Source organism: Panthera tigris, chromosome D2, assembly GCF_018350195.1.
Source record: "Panthera tigris isolate Pti1 chromosome D2, P.tigris_Pti1_mat1.1, whole genome shotgun sequence".
NCBI classification, from domain to species: Eukaryota; Metazoa; Chordata; class Mammalia; order Carnivora; family Felidae; genus Panthera; species Panthera tigris.
In genome coordinates this window covers 42,329,526-42,352,861 of record NC_056670.1, presented here as the reverse complement: position 1 = coordinate 42,352,861, position 23,336 = coordinate 42,329,526, and the positions used below count along the sequence as shown (strand labels likewise).

The 23,336-nt window shown below is 36.0% G+C and overlaps 1 protein-coding gene across 7 annotated transcripts in view; it reads right to left on the bottom strand.

Annotated features, from left to right (window-relative positions):
- CCSER2 (coiled-coil serine rich protein 2) overlaps positions 1–23,336 on the bottom strand; it is a 189,099-nt gene that overhangs the window by 56,815 nt on the left and 108,948 nt on the right. For all 7 annotated transcript variants that reach the window (XM_042960154.1, XM_042960153.1, XM_007093134.3 and 4 more), the window contains one exon: positions 12,639–12,834. In XM_042960154.1, coding sequence (XP_042816088.1) covers positions 12,639–12,834 — 196 coding nt within the window. The remainder of the gene's footprint in view (positions 1–12,638; positions 12,835–23,336) is intronic.

Here is a 23,336-nt window from a genome sequence, read left to right as displayed (position 1 = left end):
AAAAAGAGACAGAGACTTTCCTTTATCCTAAGAGCACTAGGAGACTGCTGTCATCAAGCCATCTTCCACTTTTCTCTTTTGACATAGCATCAAGGTAAACTCTTGTTCACATATGAACTTATTGGAAAACCCTGTAACAAACTCCATCTTACCCAGGTGGTTCTTCCATGAGTTTGCAAAAACTGGGATCTTCCTATGAGTTCCAGAGCAGCTGCAATGGACACAGACACTTGAAATGACTAACTAAAAAGTTTGGCAGCGTTGACCAATCTCTGCTGACAAGCATCATCAGTGATGTCAACAAAGCTGCCTTGTGTTTCAGATATGCTACAACACAATCACAAGAGGCATCCTAGGAAAGGGAGTAGAGGAAGAGGAGACGTGGATTTTTTTCATTTTCTTTTTAAAAAGTCATTTAAAAAAAAAGCATATGGATGAACAATCACATCACCTCACATAGACTCTATAATGTACACTGAAAATAATTTTTGAGTAATGCTGTAATTCGCCTATTGGGTTTAACATCTAATGATTCAAGCTATATTTGAGAGGATTTCTGAAATACAAACTTATAAAGCCTGATTTTAAATAAGCGCTTCAGAGAGGTGATCCTAACAAATGGTTGGGATAAATATATTTTTAAAATAGAAAAATCTAGTATTCAAATTGACTAGAACATTGTTATATAAGGATAGATTCTATAATATTTTAAGCAACTGTTATTTACAAATTTTTTCTGTTTAGATTTTTTTATTGAAACTAATTGTATATATCTGCGTCAGGATATCCTTTTTTATAGGTTTCTTCTGTCACTTGAAAATATTAGTTGTAAATTTCTTCTAAAATTTTAATTAAAAAATATTTAATTCTTCAAACCATCTGTTTACTATAGTATAAACTAAATAATTGCCTCCATACTACTGAGTTTTTCCTCATTTACTTTAAAATCCTTCTGTGTCCAATTGTTTAGTAGATACTTCAGCACATATGTCTGGGTTTTCTATTCTTTTCCACTGCTTTATGTTTCTATTTGTGTCAGTATTATATCTTGCTCTAAAGAGTTTCCTCCCACCCTTTCTCTTTTTGTCTTTCTTATTCTTTGGTGTTAATAATTTTGGAGTCATTTTGATGAATACCACAAATAAAGGTGTTTTGATTTTGGGTAAAATGTATTACATCTATAAACAGTACTGGGAAGAACTACAGGTTCCAATCATACATTCAGTTTGCATCTTTGCCCTTTGTAACACATCATTTTTATAATTATTTAATGCTTATATGTTCTCCTAGACTATAAAGTAGTTGGCTTGGTTACTACATTAACATCCCTGGAGTAAAATAATTTTTATAACATTTAGACTTCCTATAGAACATAAGTATTTTCTTCAAATCTTTTATATAAAAATTTTCAGGTTTCTTTATAAAACATCACAAACATCATTCAGCACATTGACTGATGATTTAATGCTTTATTAATGCAGTGATCGTTTCATTATTTCCAATTTAAATCTATGATTTATTATCTTGGAATTCTGAGCATAGCACTGTTTATATACTAGAAAAGGTTTATTTTGGGGGGAACCACGGCCCACAATAAGAAATACATTTATATCACAACCAAGTATATATATTCATGAATATGTGTGCATATATGTGTGTGTGTATGTGTGTGCATATATCTAAATAAGCATAGATGAATAGATGATGGATATTCAGATACAGATAACATATCAAAAATGTTCCACAAATCAGTATTTGTCTTTTTTACATGTAATGCCCCCTGATAGTTCCTATACTATTCTACTTTATTAGGAAAAAATTCTAGTTATAATGGTCAAAATTTATTTCAAATCCCACTAGCCAGTTGTAATGTATAGTTTTAAGAACAACGCACTACATACAAGAATTGTGTCTTCTTTCTTTTTATCTTCATTATTATCACAATCTTAGTACTCAATATTTAATAAAATATACTGAATGATGAAATAAGACTAATTTAATGAGTATTAAAGTAAATGGAATTAGCTTTTTGAGCAGCCACATAAAATTTTGAGCAATGCAAGCAATTAAAAACCCCTGACCTTCATATTTTTATTGTTGTTATTGCCATTATTGTAATACCTAACATTTATTAATTGCTTTCTAGGCATCAGACATTATGCTTAGCACTTGATCTGAATTTCCTCATACATTCTTTATAACAGTCCTCAGATAGGAGCTATTATAATCTCTGCATCTTTTATGGGGAACTTACCCAAGACCATGGAAGAAGTGGTCTAAATTCAAATTCTAATTTTTTAAATTACATTCATTCTTATTAACTTTCATCATTAATATATAGAAATTCAGCATCATCCCAATTTCCCACAACTAAAAACAACTCAAATATCAACAGGTAAATGAATAAAAATATATACACACATACATACACACAATAACATGCTATTCATCAATAAAAAGTAAAGAACTATTGATACTCTCAAAATAGATGAATATCAAAACCATTACGCCAAGTGAAAGAATCCAGAAACTAAAAGGGTACACACTGGATGATCTCATTTAGATGAAATTCTAGAAAAGGCAAAACTTAGTAACAGAAAGAGTAATGGTTGTCTGGAACAGGTTCAAGAGACAACTGATGGCAAAGGGACATGAGAGGATTTTAGCAATTGTAGAAATGTTCTTTATCTTGATTGTGGTAGTGGTGGTTATACAACTGTACACATATTCATCAAAATGCAAACAAAATATGTAAAATGGGTGCATTTTATTTGAATGTAAATTCTACCTTAATAAAGTTGATACTTTTTCTTTTTCTCATTTGCTTCTTCTTCCTCTTCACTATCCTTTCCCTTCCTAAACAAGCCATTAAGTGAGACAGAACAAGATAAGTCTCTACCCAAAAAACGCCAAAGTAGAGAACATGTCCCTGCAGGGAAGCAGCTTACTAGGCATGTCAGAGCCCACAACAGTGAAAAAGATATCCATGGAGGGAGTAGGGAAACAATGTGACAGCAGAGTCAAACCTGAGTAGAACATGAAGGGCACATGCACAAACAGGCAGCCTGGTGTGGGCTATCAGAGTCTAAGCAGATTGAGGTGGGTATCCACACATGGATGGCCTGGAGAGGGCTACCAGAGCTCAAGCAGCATAAAGAGAGCATCTATACAAGAAAAGAACTAGTGCCAGATGAAAGAATCAATTATGGCAAGGATGGTATCCATGTGTAGGCATTAACTGACATGTAGTATCAAGCCCAAGCACAGTAAGGAGGCATCGTACAGACAGGGAGACTGGTGTGGGGTGTCAGAGCCCAGGGGACTGGCTGACAAGGATTCAGAGCCCAAGTAGGGTGAGGAAGGTGTACACAGAGGATGAGAAGAAGCTATGCATGGGGAACCTCACTAAGATGCAGAATCTTAATGGCGTGAGGAGAGCAACTACACAGGGCAGGTAGTAACAGCGGTGGCAGGAAACAGGTTGCACTGAAGAGGACTGATGAAATGAATAAATATATTAAGGAAAACAGAAACCAATTTTCTCACTGTTGGAGGAGAGAATTATAAATACAGAAAAGGAGAAACGCTGTATTTAGAGTGGAATTAAAATTATACGCATAAACCCACAGTTTTCAATATACAGAGATATAGAAATACAGTCACTAGTATGCATACAAAATCCCACAAATACACGCATGCACACTCACACGCCTTGGGAGGGCTTAAGGGCACTGACAACCCAATTGCAATAAGCACATCTGGCCCCCAGATCTTGGCTTCTAAATACCATTCTCCACTAGAAGTTAACCAGGGTTCCTTGAAAAAATGGCTGTTCCCAGACAGGAATAAGGAAAACACTAAATAATAAGGATGGGACATCTTGCATTGCCACAAATCCCTTCAAATAGTATTTTTAAAATACCAATTTGGCCATGTCACTCATCTGGCTTACTAGTGCCTAAAGAATAACACTCAAGCTCCTTTTGTGGCACAAAGGGCCTATATAATCTGCCCTAAGCCTATCACTGCTGCCTCTTCTCTAACATCCTACATTTTCACTATATCCCATTATGAACTGATGTTTGAATAAGACATGTACTTTTTCAATAACCTTTTATTTTTTCCCAAAATAGTAAATACATATTATAGAAAATGAGAAATCAGAATATGCAGATTAAGGGAGCCTGGGTGCCTCAGTTGGTTAAGCATCCAACTGACTTTTGGTTTCGGCTCAGGTCATGATCTCACATTTCAAGAGTGCAAGTCCTGCAACAGACTTTGCATTGGCAGTGTGGAGCCTGCTTGGGATTCTCTCTCTCCCTCTCTTTCTGCCCCTCCCCCATTCATGCTGTCTCTCTCTCAAAACAAATTTTAAAAACTTAAAAAAAAAGGAAATCTACATTTTCTTTAATGTAGATTAAAGAAAAAAAGACATCACATTCTCACCATCCAGTGAGAATCCACTATTAACACCTTAGTGCATTTCCTTCTGGAGATACACATATATAGATGTATGTAAAGATACATGATTATAATATAAATAGTATTCTATAATCAGCCAACAATATCTATCTTTCCATTTTGGCAAATTTTTATCTCATCTAACATAGAAGTCATATTCAAATTTCCCCCCAATTGGCCAAATATATCCTCTATAGTTGATCTGTCAACCAATATCCAGGTCAGAATTTCACATTACATCTAGTTGTCCCTTAAATTTCTTTTAATGTAGCACTTTCACCTCCCTTCATCAACTTTTTAGGACACTAACAAGCTAAAGGGATATTACAATTTTTTCTACAGAACTTCCAACCATATGAATTTGTCCTTCCTCTCTTATTCTTCTATCATCTGTTTATTCTGTAAAAAAATCTGTGAGCAGTAACTTGAGGAATTAAGATTAAATGTTTTGGGCTAGAATATATTATGCACAATTATGTGTATCACATGAGCAGATACACACTATCTAGCTAACTCAACTCATTTCTAATGGGAAAACTATCTCTGGATTAGGGTGAGGACAGTTTGGTCTCCCCAGTGAACAAGTATGGTTTTCTCTTGCCACTATAAGTAATTATGGTGTTACTTTGGCACTATGTGAACGGACTATTCACCTCACAGTTATAACAATAATTAATAATCCTGGCATAAGGCAGAAATTTCTTCAGAAAATTTCTTTAGAGGGGCGCCTGAGTGGCTCAGTCAATTAAGCATCCGACTTTGGCTTAGGTCATGATCCCACGGCTCATGGCTTCGAGCCTCACGTCAGGCTCTGTGCTGATAGCTCAGAGCCTGCAGCCTGCTTTGGATTCTGTGTCTCCCTCTCTCTGCCCCTCCGCTGCTCATGTGCTCTCTCTCATTCTCTCTCTCTCCTTCAAAAATAAACATTAAAAAAAATTTTAAAGAAAAATTCATTAGAAATTTCTTTGTTGTTTGTACAATAACGTTTCCCTAATTTTATCACACTTTCTACATTTATTTGATGGCACTCTTCAGCAAAATTCAATCATATTTCGTTAAGGATTTAGTTATTGAAATATAGATGTCACTTTAGTTACTGAAATATAGTCCCACCATAAATGCAGCATAAATGCTTAATTTTTCTTGTTAATAAACATTTTTAAAGTAAGAAGTAGTATTAATAGTTACTTCAAAGTGTACCACGTGAGCACTGGTTTTTCTGGCTTTCTCTTTATTGAGTATCTTAAGTACTCATGGGTTTTCCTACAGTCATTATGACAAATGAGCTCATACTCTCAAGAACCTATACCTTTGTTCATGTTGAATCCACTGATTTCCTCCACAAATTCTTCACCTGATAAACTCAACTCGCCGTTTCACATCTTCTCTATGATGGCAGAGAGTGAATTTCTTCATCTCCATTCCCAGAGCAATTGTTCTATTTCACATACTACATAAGGATACTTCTAATGTAATATTTGGTTGCATATCTTTTCCCTTCCCTGACTTGTCTTTCACAAGTAAGAATAATATCTTTCACCAGTGTTATTTACAGTTTGATTCACAGATTTGTTTTGGCACAGACTATTTTCTGTCTGCAACACAATAAAATAAAAAGCTTGCACCAGACTATAAATCAACTGGTCATTAAACACAGTTTGGTTTTGGCTCAGTCTTTTTTTTGATAGCAAATATTTCTGAAAGGATGAAATGTGTTGATTTCTATTATGGAAAGAGCTACTTTAACTCTCCAAGGATTAGTAACAAACACTTTTACAAGCTACTTTGAATAGCACTGTCCAATCATCAATTTACCCTCACTGCCAGGAACAAAAAACGGAATATGAAAACAACTGTTTGCAGAAAAAGACAGTGTGCAGGAGTGAGGACCATGGGCATGTCAAAATACCCCTTCTAACGTGAAGAGTAAGTCACTGCATCTGGATCTTCCTACAACCAAAAAGATGTACAGCACCTAGTGGGCACCTTTGAGTTTTGGAGGCAACATATTTCTCATCTGGGTGTGTTATTCTGGCCCATTTACCAAGTGACCCAAATAGCTGCTAGATTTGAGTAGAGTCCAGAAGGTTCTGCAATAAGTCCAGGCTGTTGTGCAAGCTGTTCTGCCCCTTGGGTGATATGATCCAACAGATTCCATGGGGTGGAAGTGTCAGTGACAAACAGGGATACTGTCTGGAGGCCTTTGTAGACCCTTGTACATGCAGGCCCTTATGATTTTGGAGCAAAGCCTTGCCATCCTCTGCAGATAACTACTGTTCTTTTGAGATACAGCTTTTGGTCTGCTACTGGGTCTTAGTAGTGACTGAATGCTTAATCTTGGGCCACCGAGTTACCATGCTACCTGAGCTGCCCATCATGAATAGGATATTATCTAACACACAAAGTCATAAAGTTGGGGGTACACAGAAACATTCTATCATCAAATAGAAGTGGTAATAGTTGTGATCGGGCCTGAAAAGGCCAAAGATAAAAGTAAGGTACATGAAGAAGTGGCTCAAATGCCATGGTCCCCCCACCTTCCTGCTATACTGCCTTCTCTCTCTGAAACTATACTACGGCCTCATGGGGAGTTCCCTAAAATTAGTTGAAAGAGGAAGTGAAGACGCAGGTTTGGTTTCCAGATGGTTTCATATATATGCAGACAACACCTGCAAGCGGACAGCTGTAGCACTACGGTTCCTTTCTGGTACATCCTGGAAGGGTAGCAGAGGAAAGAAATCCTCCCAGTGGCAGAACTTCGAGTAATGCATGTGGCTATTCACTTTGTTTAGAAGAAAAAATGTCCAGACATATGATTATATACCAATTCATGGACCAATGGTCAGGGACTTAGAAGAAACATGATTGAAAAACTGGTGAAAAAGAAATTTGGGGAAGAGGTGTATGGATAGACCCTCTGTCAATGGGCAAAAAATATGAAGATATTTGTATCATGTGAATGCTCACCAAAAGGTGATCTCAGCAGAAGAGGATTTAAAAATTTAAGTGGATAGTCTGATCCATTCCACAGATACCAGTCAGCGTCTTTCCCTAGCTACCTCTGTCATCCAAAATGGCTCATGAACAAAATGGCAATGGTGGCAGGGATACAAATTATGCACAGACTCAGCAACATAGCCACATTGGCTATGGTCATTGTTTAGTGCCTAACTTGCCAGCAGCAGAGATCAACACTGAGTCCCTGATATGGCACCACTCCCTGGATGATCAGCCAGCTACCTGGTGGCTGGTTGATTATACTAGACCACTTTCATCACGGAAAAGATGATGTTTTGTCCTTACTGTAATAGACGCTTACTCTGTATATGGATTTGCTTCTCTGCTCACAATGCTTCTACCAAAACTACCTTCCATGGACTTACAGAATGCCTCCCCAATGTAAGTTGGTCTCATCCAATCTGCTGAAGGCCTGAATAGAGGAAAAGGTGGAGTAAGGGAAAATTCACTCTCTTTTAGTCTGACTGTCTTCAAACAAGGGACATTGGTATTTTGCTGCCTTTGAACCCAGACTCATGCTGAAACTTACACTGTTGGCTCTCCTAGCTCCCAGGCCTTCAGGCTCAGACTCAGACTCAGACTTTAGACTCAAGCTAGAACTCAGATTCAGACTAGAACAAGCTTGCCAACTGCTGATCTTGGGATTTCTCAACTTCCATAACGACGTGAGCCAATTCCTTATAATAAACATCTTTGTTCTCTCTCTCTCTCTCTCTCTCTCAGTTCTTTTTCTTTGTATAACTAAGACCAATTTTAAAGGCAATTCCTTCAAAATGGTAATAGACACTAAGGGAATCTAGACAATACAAATGTTGTTTCTCATTTGTCCTTATCAAGTAGGGCCTCTTAATCAGGTCCTGAAGACTAAGAAAATAAAGACAGCAATGAAGGGCCACTAGATTAAGGAATCACCGGAACTAAGGCAGGTAAGGCATTTATAAAACTGTCTGATTAAAATCAATCTAACACACATTTACTAAGTACTAGGTAATAGAAGTTTTACATATTTATATGTAAAGTCCCCTGAAGCTCTATAAAATTCTATTGTTTCCTCTAAGAAGTAGGCTATAGAAATGATTTTAATGCTATTTATATTTTCATTAATCATTTCTCTTTAGTTTCCTTTTGTGAATTTAATTTAATCTTATAAGTGAAATAGTTTAAACTGCTGAAAACAATCAAGGAAAATATTTCTTTCTGAATTTAAGGAACATTGCCTTGGGGTAAGCCATCTGGAGGAGAGAACACCAAAGTAAGAGAACCAAAGAGATGATGCAACTACCTCTTTCTTTGTGGACATTCTTCTTCATGAGCTAGTACTCAGTCAAATCTTGCAGGGCTCAGTCAAAATATGAGAACTCCAGTGACTCCTCCCTATAATAATCAATCTCATATGAGTAGCCCCAAGTAGATACCGGTTACTAGTGCTTTTAAATTTAAGTTCTTATGTTTGCAAATGAGTGCAAAACTCCACCTCTCTAACAGCAATTCCACCAATATGTATGTACATCAATATGTACAACAAAAAAGAACCAATTTGCCCTGCAAAACCCCAATGAGGGCCAAATGCTAGATACAGAAAAAGAATATGACCCATCAGGGTTAAAGATGCTGGAAATTAATTGTAAGTCTGTATAAGGCAAGAACAGATTCCCAGTCTTCTAGCTCTATTCCAAGCAAAAACAAAACAAAACAAAAATTAGTGGTTTCTTCTCAGGAGAAAATACAACAACCTAAGAAGGAAAAATCCTCCACTTAGTAGATATTGCGGGTCCTCCAATATCTATGCAGTCCTGGAAAATCAAGCCAGCCAGCTGACCAGCCTAGCTAATGTACAAAGAGTCCTGAATCAACTTTTTAGTTCCTCACTCCTAAATATTAATGAACAATAAATAATCATCAGATATTTGAAGAAATATTCCAATAGAAAGAGAAACCAAAGTAAACATAAACAAAATGACTCTTTGGAAAGAGAAATAATGCAAGGAACCTGAGAAACCTTAACAAAACCTAATAAAAACACTCTATTTAATATACTTACTGACAAAACAAAAATTGAATGATATGAATAAGGAATGGTATATTATAAAGAGTTCTTGAAAACTAAGAATACAATTGCCAAGATAAATAATTCAACAGAAAAGGAGAGCTGGAATATGATGTTGAGGAAATATACCAGAAAAGATAATCAAATCCAAAGGAAAATATGAAATAAAAAGATAAAAGATTGAGAATCAATTCAGAAGTTCTAGTTTGTAATTACCAAGAATTCCAGAAAGATAGAGACAATGGGGCAAAAATAAAATCATGGAAATAGCTTACGAAAATTTCATACTACATGAATCTCCAAAGACTCTACCCAGACATTAAGTGGGAAACATACAAACAACTACAACAAAACTCAAATCCCAGGACATCACTGTGAAACTGCAGAATGCCAGAAATAAAAGATTAGAGTGCCAGGGGAAAAAAAAAAAAAGATTACAAATCTCTCAGAGAAATAAAAACAGGAAACATAAAATGTAAAGGGGATCAGAATGTAGACTTTTCCCAGTGGCTAACCTGAATCCTAGAAAAGCAATGCATTCAGATTTCTAAGGAAAAACTCACTTCCACCCCAGGCAAATCATTAATATGCTATAGTAGAGTACATGAAAGAAATTTTCAGTAATGTACTAACTAAAAAAAACTTACCATCCATTTACCCCCTCTTAGAAAGTAAATGAAAGATATACTCTAGCAAAATGAGGGAGTAAACTTATTAAAAAAAATTTTTTTTTAAATAAGAAGAAGATATACAGGAAATAGTGGACCCAATCCCAGAATATGATAAAAGGAAGTCCCTGCATGATAGCTCTAGAGAAATCTTCAGACGGTAATCTGTTCAGATTAGAAAAAGGTTGATGCCTGGGTGGCTCAGTCAGTTAAATGTCTGACTCTTGATTTCAGTTTAAGTCATGATCCCACAGTTCATGAATTTGAGCCACACATCAGGCTCTGCACTGACAGTGCAGACCTTGCCTGGGATCCTCTCTCTCTCCCTTTCTCCAACTCGCGCATGCTGTCTCTCTCAAAATAAATAAACAAACAAAAACAACAACAACAACAAAAAGGTTGACTGAGGTGGAGTGAAGGACAGAAATTCTGCATTTTCATTAAGCCTGGATACTATGTGAATTTTTCAAACTATGTGTATGTATCACACTGAACTTCTTTAAACTGAGTAGTAGTATTACATGGGGAAGAAATTAAGAGGCAGTTATGTGAAATTTTAGACTCATTCAGCTTTTAACTTCTATTAGCATTTTGTGAAATTTCAAAGATGCACTAAAAAGATTCTGCAATTTTTCTTCTCATAACTTTGTCTTCAATGCATAAATAAAAAGGTAAAGTTAATTTGATCAGTGTTCATTTAAAAATTTTAGAGGTCGAAACGACAGAAAAGAACCATTAAGAGAGTCACAGTTTTTCTTTTAAGTGTCTTATCAATCACGTATTCTCTCCTGAAGTATGTTACTTCTGTCATTATTAGACATGGCCTGGTCTGATTAGCTGATATTTATCATGCTTCATATTTCAGGCCAATAAACCCAGAAACAAAAGAGGGTACACAGTATAGCTAGTACAATGACTGATTCAAAGTAGATATCTAACATATTTTGGCTATTCCCCACCCCTTCTACCTCCTCTTTCCTTTGACCCTGAAGCTCCTGATGAGAAAATCTCCCCGGAGTAGTAAACAGAGAAACACTATAAACCAGAGTCTATCTTCTAGTTAAAGTTAAAAACGTAAGCTCTATCTATGTCTGGAGAGTTCAATCATGGAATCTCTGCCTTGAGACAAGTCCAAGGATCTCAGATCTGAAAAAGATTCTCTACTTTCTTGTTCCTAGTTGTAGCATGGAAAAGCTTCTTTCAAAGGGTAGTCCAAAATCCACAAGAATAGAGAAAAGCAGTCTGGAGAATCCATAATCAAATACTTATAAAACAATTTATGTGACTTTAACTGGGTATTTACACTAATCATCATTATTAACACAGGAGCCATATTTCACTTCAACTAACTTTTACTGAGCATATATCATGAGTCTGGTTTTGATAAACACCAGGAATTCTAAGAAATGGTCCCTGCTCATAAGACGTTACAACATATAACGCTGAGGAAAGTAATCCAGAAAATAAATTCAGGAGAGAAGCGAGACAATTCTTTCTCAACCATAATTTTAAGCAAAAATTGGCTAGCCTACAAAAACAAACAAACAAACAAAGCTTTAAAATTAACCAAAAGACACTCATGATTTAAAATTAATATTGTTAGGGGCAGCTGGGTGGCTCAGTAGGTTGAGCATCCAACTTCGGCTTAGGTCATGATCTCACGGGTTTGTGAGTCCGAGCTCCGCATCCCGCTCTGTGCTGACAGCTCAGAGCCTGGAGCCTGCTCCAGATTCTGTGTGTCTCTTTCTCTGCCCCTCCCCTGCTCATGCTCGGTCCCTCTCTCAAATATAAACATTAAAAAAATAAAGTAAAATAAAATCAGTATTTTATTCCCTAGTTTTCTGCTATGCATCTGACCTTGTCTGTAAATTCAAGCAAAAAAAAAAAAAAAAGTACTATTGAACAAGAAGCCAGGTTCTACCATCAGCTCATCCTGTGTCTTTGGACAAGTCACATCACTGTTGAGTCTAGATTTTCTAGAATAAATAAATGAAAGGACTGAGGAAGATTAAACTTGAAGGTTTCAAACAAAAGTTAAATTACGTGACTATGTAAGTAAAAACTGGTGTTGATTTCCTAGTTAGCTGAAATTATAATAACAGCTACTGATGACTAAATGCCTGAATACCATACATCAGGTATTAGATCTCTAAATTTACAACTACTATTTCTAATTGTGTCAACAACCTTATAAAATAAAAATGAGGAAATAGGAGAAAAACTGGCTTACCAAATATCATACAGCTCATAAATGTTGGGGACCATACTGAGAACATCACACAAAATCCCATGTTTTTTTTCTCCCACAGAAGTTTGTTATGTGCTATTTATAAGCATTATTTCTACAGAAATCTAAATAGACATTAGAAACCCAATTAACTTTAAAAAGTCAATTCATTTTGCAATTCACAATATCAGAGCTAAAAATGTTCATATGAACTCACCTGATGCAGCAGACGCTTCAGTTTAAGTAACTGAGTTTTTACAGCAGTGCAATCTTGGACCATGTGCCGGAGCGTCATCTCATCCAGTATCACTGTATTTTCAGGTACATCTACAAATATCTTCTGAGCCTGGAAAAAGGGGGTCCCTCCATAGCTTTCAAAATGACCCAAAGGAGATTCTCTATAGGGAGAGCCTCTGGAAGGGCAGGGGAAGAAGTTGGAGGGAAAAGATACACAATATAATTTCAGAAAAAAACAAGGTAATGAAATTATTCCAGTGATTATTACATATCAGTTATCATTATCACAAAGCCTTTGACTTTTGCTTACCTCAGACACTGAATTTGTTTCCACCAAAAGTTCCAATCAGTTCTAGTTCTCATTAATACAATTATCTTCTGCACTCCCTCCCCTTTTTATGTATTTTACACATTGGTTGAATAAACCTTATTCCTTAGTAAATGGAAGAGAAAGAAAAAACTCTAGGGAAAGGCCTTGCCCCCCCCCCCCGCAAATTACACTTATTTTCTTTGCCTGAATGGATTGTTTGCTTTTTAGCTCTTGATTTTAACTGGTCTCTTGAACGTCACATCTTTTTTTAGCCCCATAACTATGCTATCTATCTTCATTCCCAGTTTGGTCACACACGCCTGGATTCCTATTTCTTGTAAGTCCCAGCAAACAGTTAAGACAGACAAACTGTTACTACTTTGTTTTTACATTATTGGTAAGTCTTCTTTTCTAATAAAGATTAAACTTGATTTTATAAAAGTCTTATATACACCACATATTTCCCAATCTTAAAATATATTTTAAAAAGTCTACTCTAAGAAAATTTAAACTTCCCTTTAGTTTCATACAATATACGTGCTTGAAAAAGCAGACCAAAAAAACCAAAAAAACAAAAAACAAAAAGCCACAAAAACTGGGGCTGATGTGTTTCATAGATTGTGAAGAACACAATGCTTTGATCAGAAGTCATTAGCTAAAGCAATTTTAAATTACTACACTCATGTAATACATGATTCCAGCTGGTTCTTAAGACATGAACTTGTTACATATGTGAGACCTCAATATATTAAATAACACACTGAACGAGTACTCGCTCCAATATAATGGCCATATTAACATAGCAGAATTCAAGTTAAATTCATGACCCATTAAATTTGCCAAAGTCACAACACATTAAATTTTAACCACACAGAAAAAGTAGAAACACTAAATTTTTTTTTAATGTTTATTAATTTTTGAGAGAGAGAGAGAGAGAGAGTGAACAGGGGAGGAGCAGAGAGAAAGGGAGACAGAATCAGAAGCAGGCTCCAGGCTCCGAACTGTCAGCACAGAGCCCAACGCAGGGCTCGAACTAACAAGCTGCAAAATCATGACCTGAGCGGAAGTCGGACACTCAACCAACTGAGCCACCCAGGCGCCCTGAAACACTAGATTTTCTAATTTATAACAAATATTCCCAAATTTCTAAACTCTTAAATATTCAACATGGGCTTGGTTTTCACAAAATTATTTTTCTCTGAAACTATTTTTTCGTATTTTATTTCAGGCCTGATTTTTGTTTTAACCCAAGAAAAAAAATTTTAAGAACTTAAAAATTTTTGATCTATAGTTAAGACTCTAATATGTTTACATATACTTCTGCCTTATACTTGTTGGTTCAAAATATAGTTTAATGATTGAATTTCAACTACTGATCAATTAATATGATTTCACCATCCATTACTGAATAGATGGGCAATGTATACATGGAATGATGAAAAATATATAATAATAAAAAGTTAGCAAAGTAGTAAAACAAAAACATAGACTCATCTAGCATATGAAGAGTAGAGATAAGAGCTATGTTTTCAGAGAAAAAAGTTGACATACTTTGGAAGGTTTTCTTGCCCACCCCCCCAAATTACACTTATTTTCTTTGCCTGAATGGATTGTTTGCTCATAAACAATTTCTCATAAAGTATGAGGTTTAAGTATGACTGAAATGAAAGAGAAGTTAAGTATGACTGAAATGAAAGAGAAGGCTTTCTGGAACAAGAAAATAAAAAACAACAGCACAAAATGCAAGGCATGTTTTTCAGGAACAAGGAGACTCAAATATGGCTTATGAGGCCACAGATAGCCTAAATACAATTTATTCTTCAACTTCATCCCTCAACACATCTTAACCCATAGCCAATTACCTGAGATTGCCAAAGCACACTATAATCTCCCTCATCTCCAAACCTATGTCAACCTCTCCATACTCTTGGCTAGGCTATTTACCCTGCCCTCCACTGCCCACTTGATCTGAAGAATGATAACTCCTCTTCATCTTAAATTAGTTGGCATTTCCTCAGGGAAAGCTTCCTTAATCCCTTCCTAAAGCAGGGCTTGGTACTTCCACAGGTGTCCTTATAGAGTCCTCTAGTGTGCCCCACTATGATACTTAACACAGTATATTGTGTTCATGTGCAATCTGTGCCAAATCATGAACTCCATGAAGACAAAGACTGTGTATTCTTTTCCTCTATATCAAAAACAGTTAGCTTTTAATTTGTTTATTTTTGTTGTTGCTGCTTTCACTGTATGATTAAGGAACATGGATTTTAACTACTAGATTGTTTCTTTTTAAGCTTCCATCTCTGAGATTCTAAAGTTCTTTGGTTGTGACATTAAAACAAAGCACTACTTTAAAATTGTAATCTGGAAGCAGTCACATTAAAAAGTACCAGTTAATAATCAAATTAAACTTTACTTCCTGGTTTACCAAATGAATAAAATAAAAATTAGAGAGGGAAGATACTGAGAATAAGGCTTATTTTAGGTTGACTAAATATGAACCACATGCAAGGAACTAATGAATTAAAAGCATTTCAAAGGAAGAGTCACAAGTCTTTACCACTAACAATACAGGGTAAAAGATATGGTATCCAGAAAACCACAATGGTATAAAAGAACTGCCTCTTGCCTAGGATTAAGGTTTAAATCCTGGCTGATAGTAACTAGCTACTGAAAATACTTAATATCTTTGGGCCACAGTTTCTTTAATTCTCAATGTTTACCAGTGCACACCAAATGAAGTTCATATACCTTAGCTTGCATTTCAAATACCTCCACCATGAGATCCCAAATGAAACATATCTTCTCCTAGTACTAAAATGCTACTTCCTCCAAAAGCCCTTCCTGATGCCCTCAACTAGATAAAACTAGCACTTTAGGATCCTTAATTTATTGAGCATAAATTAAAGAAATCTATATAGCTATCGCCTCTAATTACATTGCAAGCCCTTTGAAAATAGGGCCATATCTTATTCATTTTTATATTACCTGCATAGATTACCTGAGTTCAAATCTCATCTCTGTCACTTATTAGCTAGTAACAGGACAAGTTACTTTATCTATCCTTCATTTTCTTGATCTATAAATTAAGGATAATAAGAGTACTTACTTCATTAGGTTGCTGTAAGTCTTATACGAAGTAATATATGTTAAAGTGCTTAGAACAGTTCCTGATATACAGTAAATGTTAAATAAAAACTAATTGCTATTATATTATTTATTATAAATAATTTCCAACTTGTTTATGTTGAGAAAATTTTCTAACATAAATGTCAAAAGAATACTAGAATGCCATATAACCTTTCACTTATATTCCTCAAATGGTAAATTTTAACACAATTTGTTTAAACTTACGTATTTGGTACTAAACTATCTGACAAACCATTGGAAGTAACATAACACCTTACTGCAGTTTGCTGGGAAAAAAAATGAAGATAACTGAGATGCAAAAGAAGACAAAGATGGAAGAGAAAACAAATACATAACAAGGGTTATTTCAGAAAATAGAAGGACACAATTAAAGACAGGAAAGGGAAAAAAAATGAGAGATAATGAAGATTCTGAGATTTCACATTCTGAGAAGACAATGAAGTTCACATATGGGAATCTGAACCTTTGAAACTTTTGAAAATGAGAGGTAAAATCACTTTCCAAGAGCGCAAGCACAAACCCAGGGATGAAGACGTAAAAAAGGTAAAGAAAAATAAACATGAGATAATAGAGGAATCACTGAAAACACCACCTCATATTAAACTGACAGGCATAAATCTGTATTTGTATACAGATTTTAACAACTGTGGATTTCTGGTAGAGAAATTAGATGGTGGAAGCAACAGAAGACTGCATGCTGTTTTGGGGAATACACTGTAAGGCTGGCAGTGTGTTAGCAAAGCCAGAATCTATGTAGCTGACCACAGGCCAGGTAGTTGACTGAATATGAAGAACTGAACCAATATGGGTATTGGGGGAGGGCAAAAATGAGTTCAGTAGTTACAGAAGCACAAGAAAGAAATGTCCACCATCACCAATATTATTTAACACTGTTCTATAAATATAGCAAATAAAATCATCTCCCCCAAAATAAGATCAGGATAAATACAAAAATTAATTTTTAAGAGATAAGCTTTTTTTAACCCATTTAAATTGAATCCATACAATAGTACCTGATAGTCAATCCAAACACCTAATAATCACATCACTGCATAATTATTATTGCCGTTTTAAAGGAATCTCCCTAAACTATGTGGCTGTACCTATATATTTATGTTCTTCTCCACTTCAACCCAAGCTTTTTGATTACTAATATGTGTGATTCTGTACTAAAGTTTGTGATTCACACATTAGACTAGCCAGTAGAGATGCATGTGTAAGAGGCAAGGAGAGACAGAATTTTTCTTCTTAATTTATTTTCTAATCTCAGTTGCACTTTGACTTCACAAAACCTTTAATGTTTCTTTTTTTCATCATTAAGAAAAAGTTAAATATATGTATTTTTATGTTCACGGTTACTATAGTTTTTTAATGGTAGATTCAACACAGTCTCAATCAAAATCCCACCAAATTATTTTGTGAATATCAACAAAGTGATTCTAAAGTTTATATGAACAGGAAAAAGAGCCAGAATAACCAATACTTCAGAGGAAGAAAGTCAGAATACTGACAGTGATTTCCAGACTTATCACATAAAGCGACAGTAATCAAGACTGCAGTACTGATTAAAGAATAAACAGATCAGTGGAACAAAACAGAGAATCCAAAAATAATCCACAAATACAGTCAACTGATCTTTGACAAAGAAGCAAAGGTATTTCAAAGAAGACAGAATAACAGAAATACCATATGATCTAGTAATTCCACTACTGAATATTTACCCAACGAGAACAAAACCACTAATTCAAAAAGATATTTGTACCCTTATGTTTATTCCAGCATTATTTATAATAGCCAAGATATGGAAGCAACCCGAGTGTCCACTGATAGACAAATAGGTAAAAAAGATGTGGTATGTGTGTATATATACACACACGTACACGAATATTGAATATTACTCAGTCGTTAAAAAAAAAAAAAAAGATCTTGCCATCTGCAATAACATCAATGGAGCTAGAAGGTATTATCCTAGGTGAAATAAATCAGAGAGAAAAGATAAATACCATGATTTCACTTATATGTGGAATTAAAAAAAATTTCTTTAATGTTTATTTATTTTTGAGAGAGAGAGTGAGGCAGAGCATGAGTGGGGGAGGGCCAGAGAGAGGGAGACACAGAATCAGAAGCAGACTCCAGGCTCTGAGCTGGCAGCACAGAGCCCGACACGGGGCTCAAACCACGAACCGTGAGAACATGACCTGAGCCGCAGTAGGACACCCAACTGACTGAGCCACCCAGGCGCCCGATAGGTGGAATTTAAAAAAGAAATGAACAAATAAAGAAACAAACAAAGAAACAAAAAGACTCTTAAATACAGAGAACAAATGGATGGTTGCCAGGGGGATCCAGGTTGGGGGATGGGTGAAATGAATAAAGAGTATTAACAGGTACAAACTTCCAGTTATAAAATAAGTAAGTCACAGAGATGAAAAGTATAGCTCAAGGAATATAGTCAATAATACTGTAATGAAGTTTTGGTGACAGATGGGGACTCTATTTACAATGATGAGTACTGAGTAATGTATAAAAATGTTGTATCAAGCAATCCTAAAATTCATATGGAACCACAAAAGACCCCAAATAGCCAAAGTAATTTTGAAGAAGAAGACCAAAGCAGGAGGCATCACAATCCCAGACTTTAGCCTCTACTACAAAGCTGTAATCATCAAGACAGCATGGTATTGGCACAAAAACAGACACATTGACCAATGGAATAGAATAGAAAGCCCAGAACTAGACCCACAAACGTATGGCCAACTCATCTTTGACAAAGCAGGAAAGAATATCCAATGGAAAAAAGACAGTCTATTTAACAAATGGTGCTGGGAGAACTGGACAGCAACATGCAGAAGATTGAAACTAGACCACTTTCTCACATCATTCACAAAAATAAACTCAAAATGGATAAAGGACCTGAATGTGAGACGGGAAACCATCAAAACCCTAGAGGAGAAAGCAGGAAAAGACCTCTCTGACCTCAGCCGTAGCAATTTCTTACTTGACACATCCCCAAAGGCAAGGGAATTAAAAGCAAAAATGAACTACTGGGACCTTATGAAGATAAAAAGCTTCTGCACAGCAAAGGAAACAACCGACAAAACTAAAAGGCAACCAACGGAATGGGAAAAGGTATTTGCAAATGACATATCAGACAAAGGGTTAGTATCCAAAATCTATAAAGAGCTCACCAAACTCCACACCCGAAAAACAAATAATCCAGTGAAGAAATAGGCAGAAAACATGAATAGACACTTCTCTAAAGAAGACATCCGGATGGCCAACAGGCACATGAAAAGATGCTCAACGTCGCTCCTCATCAGGGAAATACAAATCAAAACCACACTCAGATATCACCTCACGCCAGTCAGAGTGGCCAAAATGAACAAATCAGGAGACTACAGATGCTGGAGAGGATGTGGAGAAACGGGAACCCTCTTGCACTGTTGGTGGGAATGCAAATTGGTGCAGCCACTCTGGAAAACAGTGTGGAAGTTCCTCAAAAAATTAAAAATAGACCTACCCTATGACCCAGCAATGGCACTGCTAGGAATTTACCCAAGGGATACAGGAGTACTGATGCATAGGGGCACTTGTACCCCAATGTTTATAGCAGCACTCTCAACAATAGCCAAATTATGGAAAGAGCCTAAGTGTCCATCAACTGACAAATGGATAAAGAAATTGTGGTTTATATACACAATGGAGTACTACGTGGCAATGAGAAAGAATGAAATATGGCCCTTTGTAGCAACGTGGATGGAACTGGAGAGTGTGATGCTAAGTGAAATAAGCCATACAGAGAAAGACAGATACCATATGGTTTCACTCCTATGTGGATCCTGAGAAACTTAACAGAAACCCATGCGGGAGGGGAAGGAAAAAAAAAAAAGAGGTTAGAGTGGAAGAGAGCCAAAGCATAAGAGACTGTTAAAAACTGAGAACAAACTGAGGGTTGATGGGGGGTGGGAGGGAGCATAGGGTGGGTGATGGGTATTGAGGAGGGCACCTTTTGGGATGAGCACTGGGTGTTGTATGGAAACCAATTTGACAATAAACTTCATATATTGAAAAAAATAATAATAAAAATTTAAAAAAATGTTGTATCAATATGTTTTACACCTGAAACTAATATAACATTGTTAATTATACTAAAAAAAAAGAAAAGAAAAAAGAAAAGAAAGAAAACCTAGCGAAAAACCCCCAAAAAACAAAAACAAAGGATACTAGATAGTCTTTTCAACAAGAGATACTAGAAAAACTAGATATCCATATGCAAAAAAAAATGACCTTTCACACTGTTCACAAAAATTAATTCAACATGTACCAAAGACCTAAATATGAAATGTAAAACCACAAGATAATAAGGAAGAAACTTCAGGTGATGCTGAGTTTCTACCTTCTTAGAAACAACACAAAAAATACAATCATGAAAGAACAATTATAAACTGGACTGCATGAAATTTAAAACACCTGTTCTTTGAAAATCACCATTAGGAGACTGAAAAGGCAAGTCACAGACTGGGACAAAATATTTGTAAAATATCTGACAAAGAACTGATATCTAAAATATGCAAAGAACTCTTAAAATTCAACAAGAAAACAAACAAATTTAAAAATGAGCAAAAGTGGAGTACCTGGGGTGGCTTACTCGGTTGAGTGTCGGACTTTGGCTCACATCATGATCTCATAGTTCATGAGTTCGAACCCTGCATCGGGCTCTGTGCTGACAGCTCAGAGCCTAGAGCCTGCTTCAGATTTTGTGTCTCCCTCTCTTTCTGCCCCTCCCCCACTCATGCTGGCGCTCTCTCTCTCTCTCTCAAAAATTATTAAATGTTAAAAAAAATGTTTTTAATGAATAAAGTTCTAAACAGACATCTCACTGAAGATATACAAATGGCAAATAACTTGTGAACAAATATTCAACATTATATATCATTTGGCAACTGCAAATGGTTATTAGAATGGTTAAAATCCAAAACAACACCAAATGCTGGTGAGGATGTGTAACAACAGAAGCTTTCACTCACCGCTGGAGAAAACGCAAAATGTACAGCCAATTTGGCAGTTTCTTACTAACCTAAATATCTTACTATATAATTCAGCAAACATGCTTGATATTTACCAAAATGAGTTCAAAACTTACACATGTAAATGGTTAGAGCAGCTTTATTCGTAGTTGTCAAATTTTGGAAGCAATCAAGATATCTTTCAGGAAATGAATGGATAAACAACTGTAGTACATCCTAACAATGGACTATTATTTAGTGATAAAAAGAAATGAGCTATCAAGCCATGAAAAGGCATGGAGGAAATGTAAATGGATATTGCTTAGTGAAAGACACCAATCTGAAAACACTACATACAACTATATGGCATTCTGGAAAAGGCAAAGCTATGGAGACAGTAAAAAGATCAGTGTTTGCCTTGGTGGGGGTGGGCAGAGAAGAAAGGGATAATACACAGAGAACATGACAATTTAAGCAAAGTGAATTATTCTGTATGATAAGGTAATGGTAGATACATATAATTATGCATTTGTCAAAGGTCATAGAATGTATACACAAAGAGTGAACCCTAATGTAAACTATGGATTTTAGTTAGTATATCAATATCGATTCATGAACTTTAACAATTAATGCAAGATGTTAATAATAGAGCAAATTGTATAAAAGAAGGTGAGGGAGTAAATGAAAACTCTCTGTGCTTTCTGCTCAATATTTCTAAACCTAATACTTATCTAAAAAATGAAATCTATTAATTAAAAGACAGAAGGAAATGGGGCGCCTGGGTGGCGCAGTCGGTTAAGCGTCCGACTTCAGCCAGGTCACGATCTCGCGGTCCGGTCCGTGAGTTCGAGCCCCGCGTCAGGCTCTGGGCTGATGGCTCGGAGCCTGGAGCCTGTTTCCGATTCTGTGTCTCCCTCTCTCTCTGCCCCTCCCCCGTTCATGCTCTGTCTCTCTCTGTCCCAAAAATAAATAAAAAACGTTGAAAAAAAAAATTAAAAAAAAAAGACAGAAGGAAATATGTGCAGAATGGCAGAATAAATATCTCCAAAAACTCCACTCCTCCATAAAAGCACTGAGAACACTGGCAAATTGGTTAAAATCAACTTTTCCAGTAATAGAGAAATGCTTGCCACAACCAAGGAGCACTTATTTAAAAAAGAAAAGAAAAAAAAAAACCCAGTTGAATCTTGGTAAGAACAAGCCTGTGGCATTTTAATTTATTCTATTACTATGCCTATCTGCCCAGTTCTATGGTAGCTTGGAAAATAAGAGCCTTACAAGCATAATAGCAGTGAAATTCAGCAATCACTGGGAGGAAGAAGTGGGTGGTAAACTGGGTTTGGAATTCTTTCAAAAGCACCATTTCCAGAAAATAGTTACTATTTGACCTAACACCCTCCTAGAAAAGGCTCATTCTCAACTGTTGTTTCATTTGAACTAATTTGGAGACTCTCAGTGGGAACAGCCTTATCTCTAATACATTTGTTGAAAAAAATCAGTGCCACTGCTTAAAATTTCAACCTGCCTGAAATGGCAATGATCAAAAAAACTTTAAAGAAAAACCTGAGGAATGAGATGTCCACAGGAGGCTCTGAAATACCCCCAACATATTCTTGGACATAGAGAAGGCCATACACCTGTGTAGGGCTCTGTGCATGCCAAGGAAATACCTGAGAAGAACTTAACCTCTCATCTTTGGCTCTCCTTGAGTCTCTGAGCAAAAAGAAGGAAATGAAGGTTAAGGCAGAGCTACAAACTGCTTACCAGGTTGTTGAAAGCATCCTTACACACACACACACACACACACACACACACACACACACACACACACACAAACCGTTGAAATGAAGGTTAAGGCAGAGCTACAAACTGCTTACCAGGTTGTTGAAAGCATCCTTACACACACACACACACACACACACACACACACACACACACACAAACCGTTGTAAAAGGCTGGGATACTTAATGGTTCAGGGCATTAAAAAAAAATGCTTCTAATCATTAGCTTGACAAACTCCAAAATATAATAAAGAGACACATCATAAACTGTCAAAAACTAGAAAAAAAAGAAAAAAAGTGAGAATCCTAAACAAAGCAAGAAAAATAAAAATAGGATTCATCATGTAGAAGACAAGCTCAGTAAGATTAACAGCTGATTTTTCATCAGAAAGCATGAGAGTCAAAATGTTAAAAGATTATCAACCAAGAA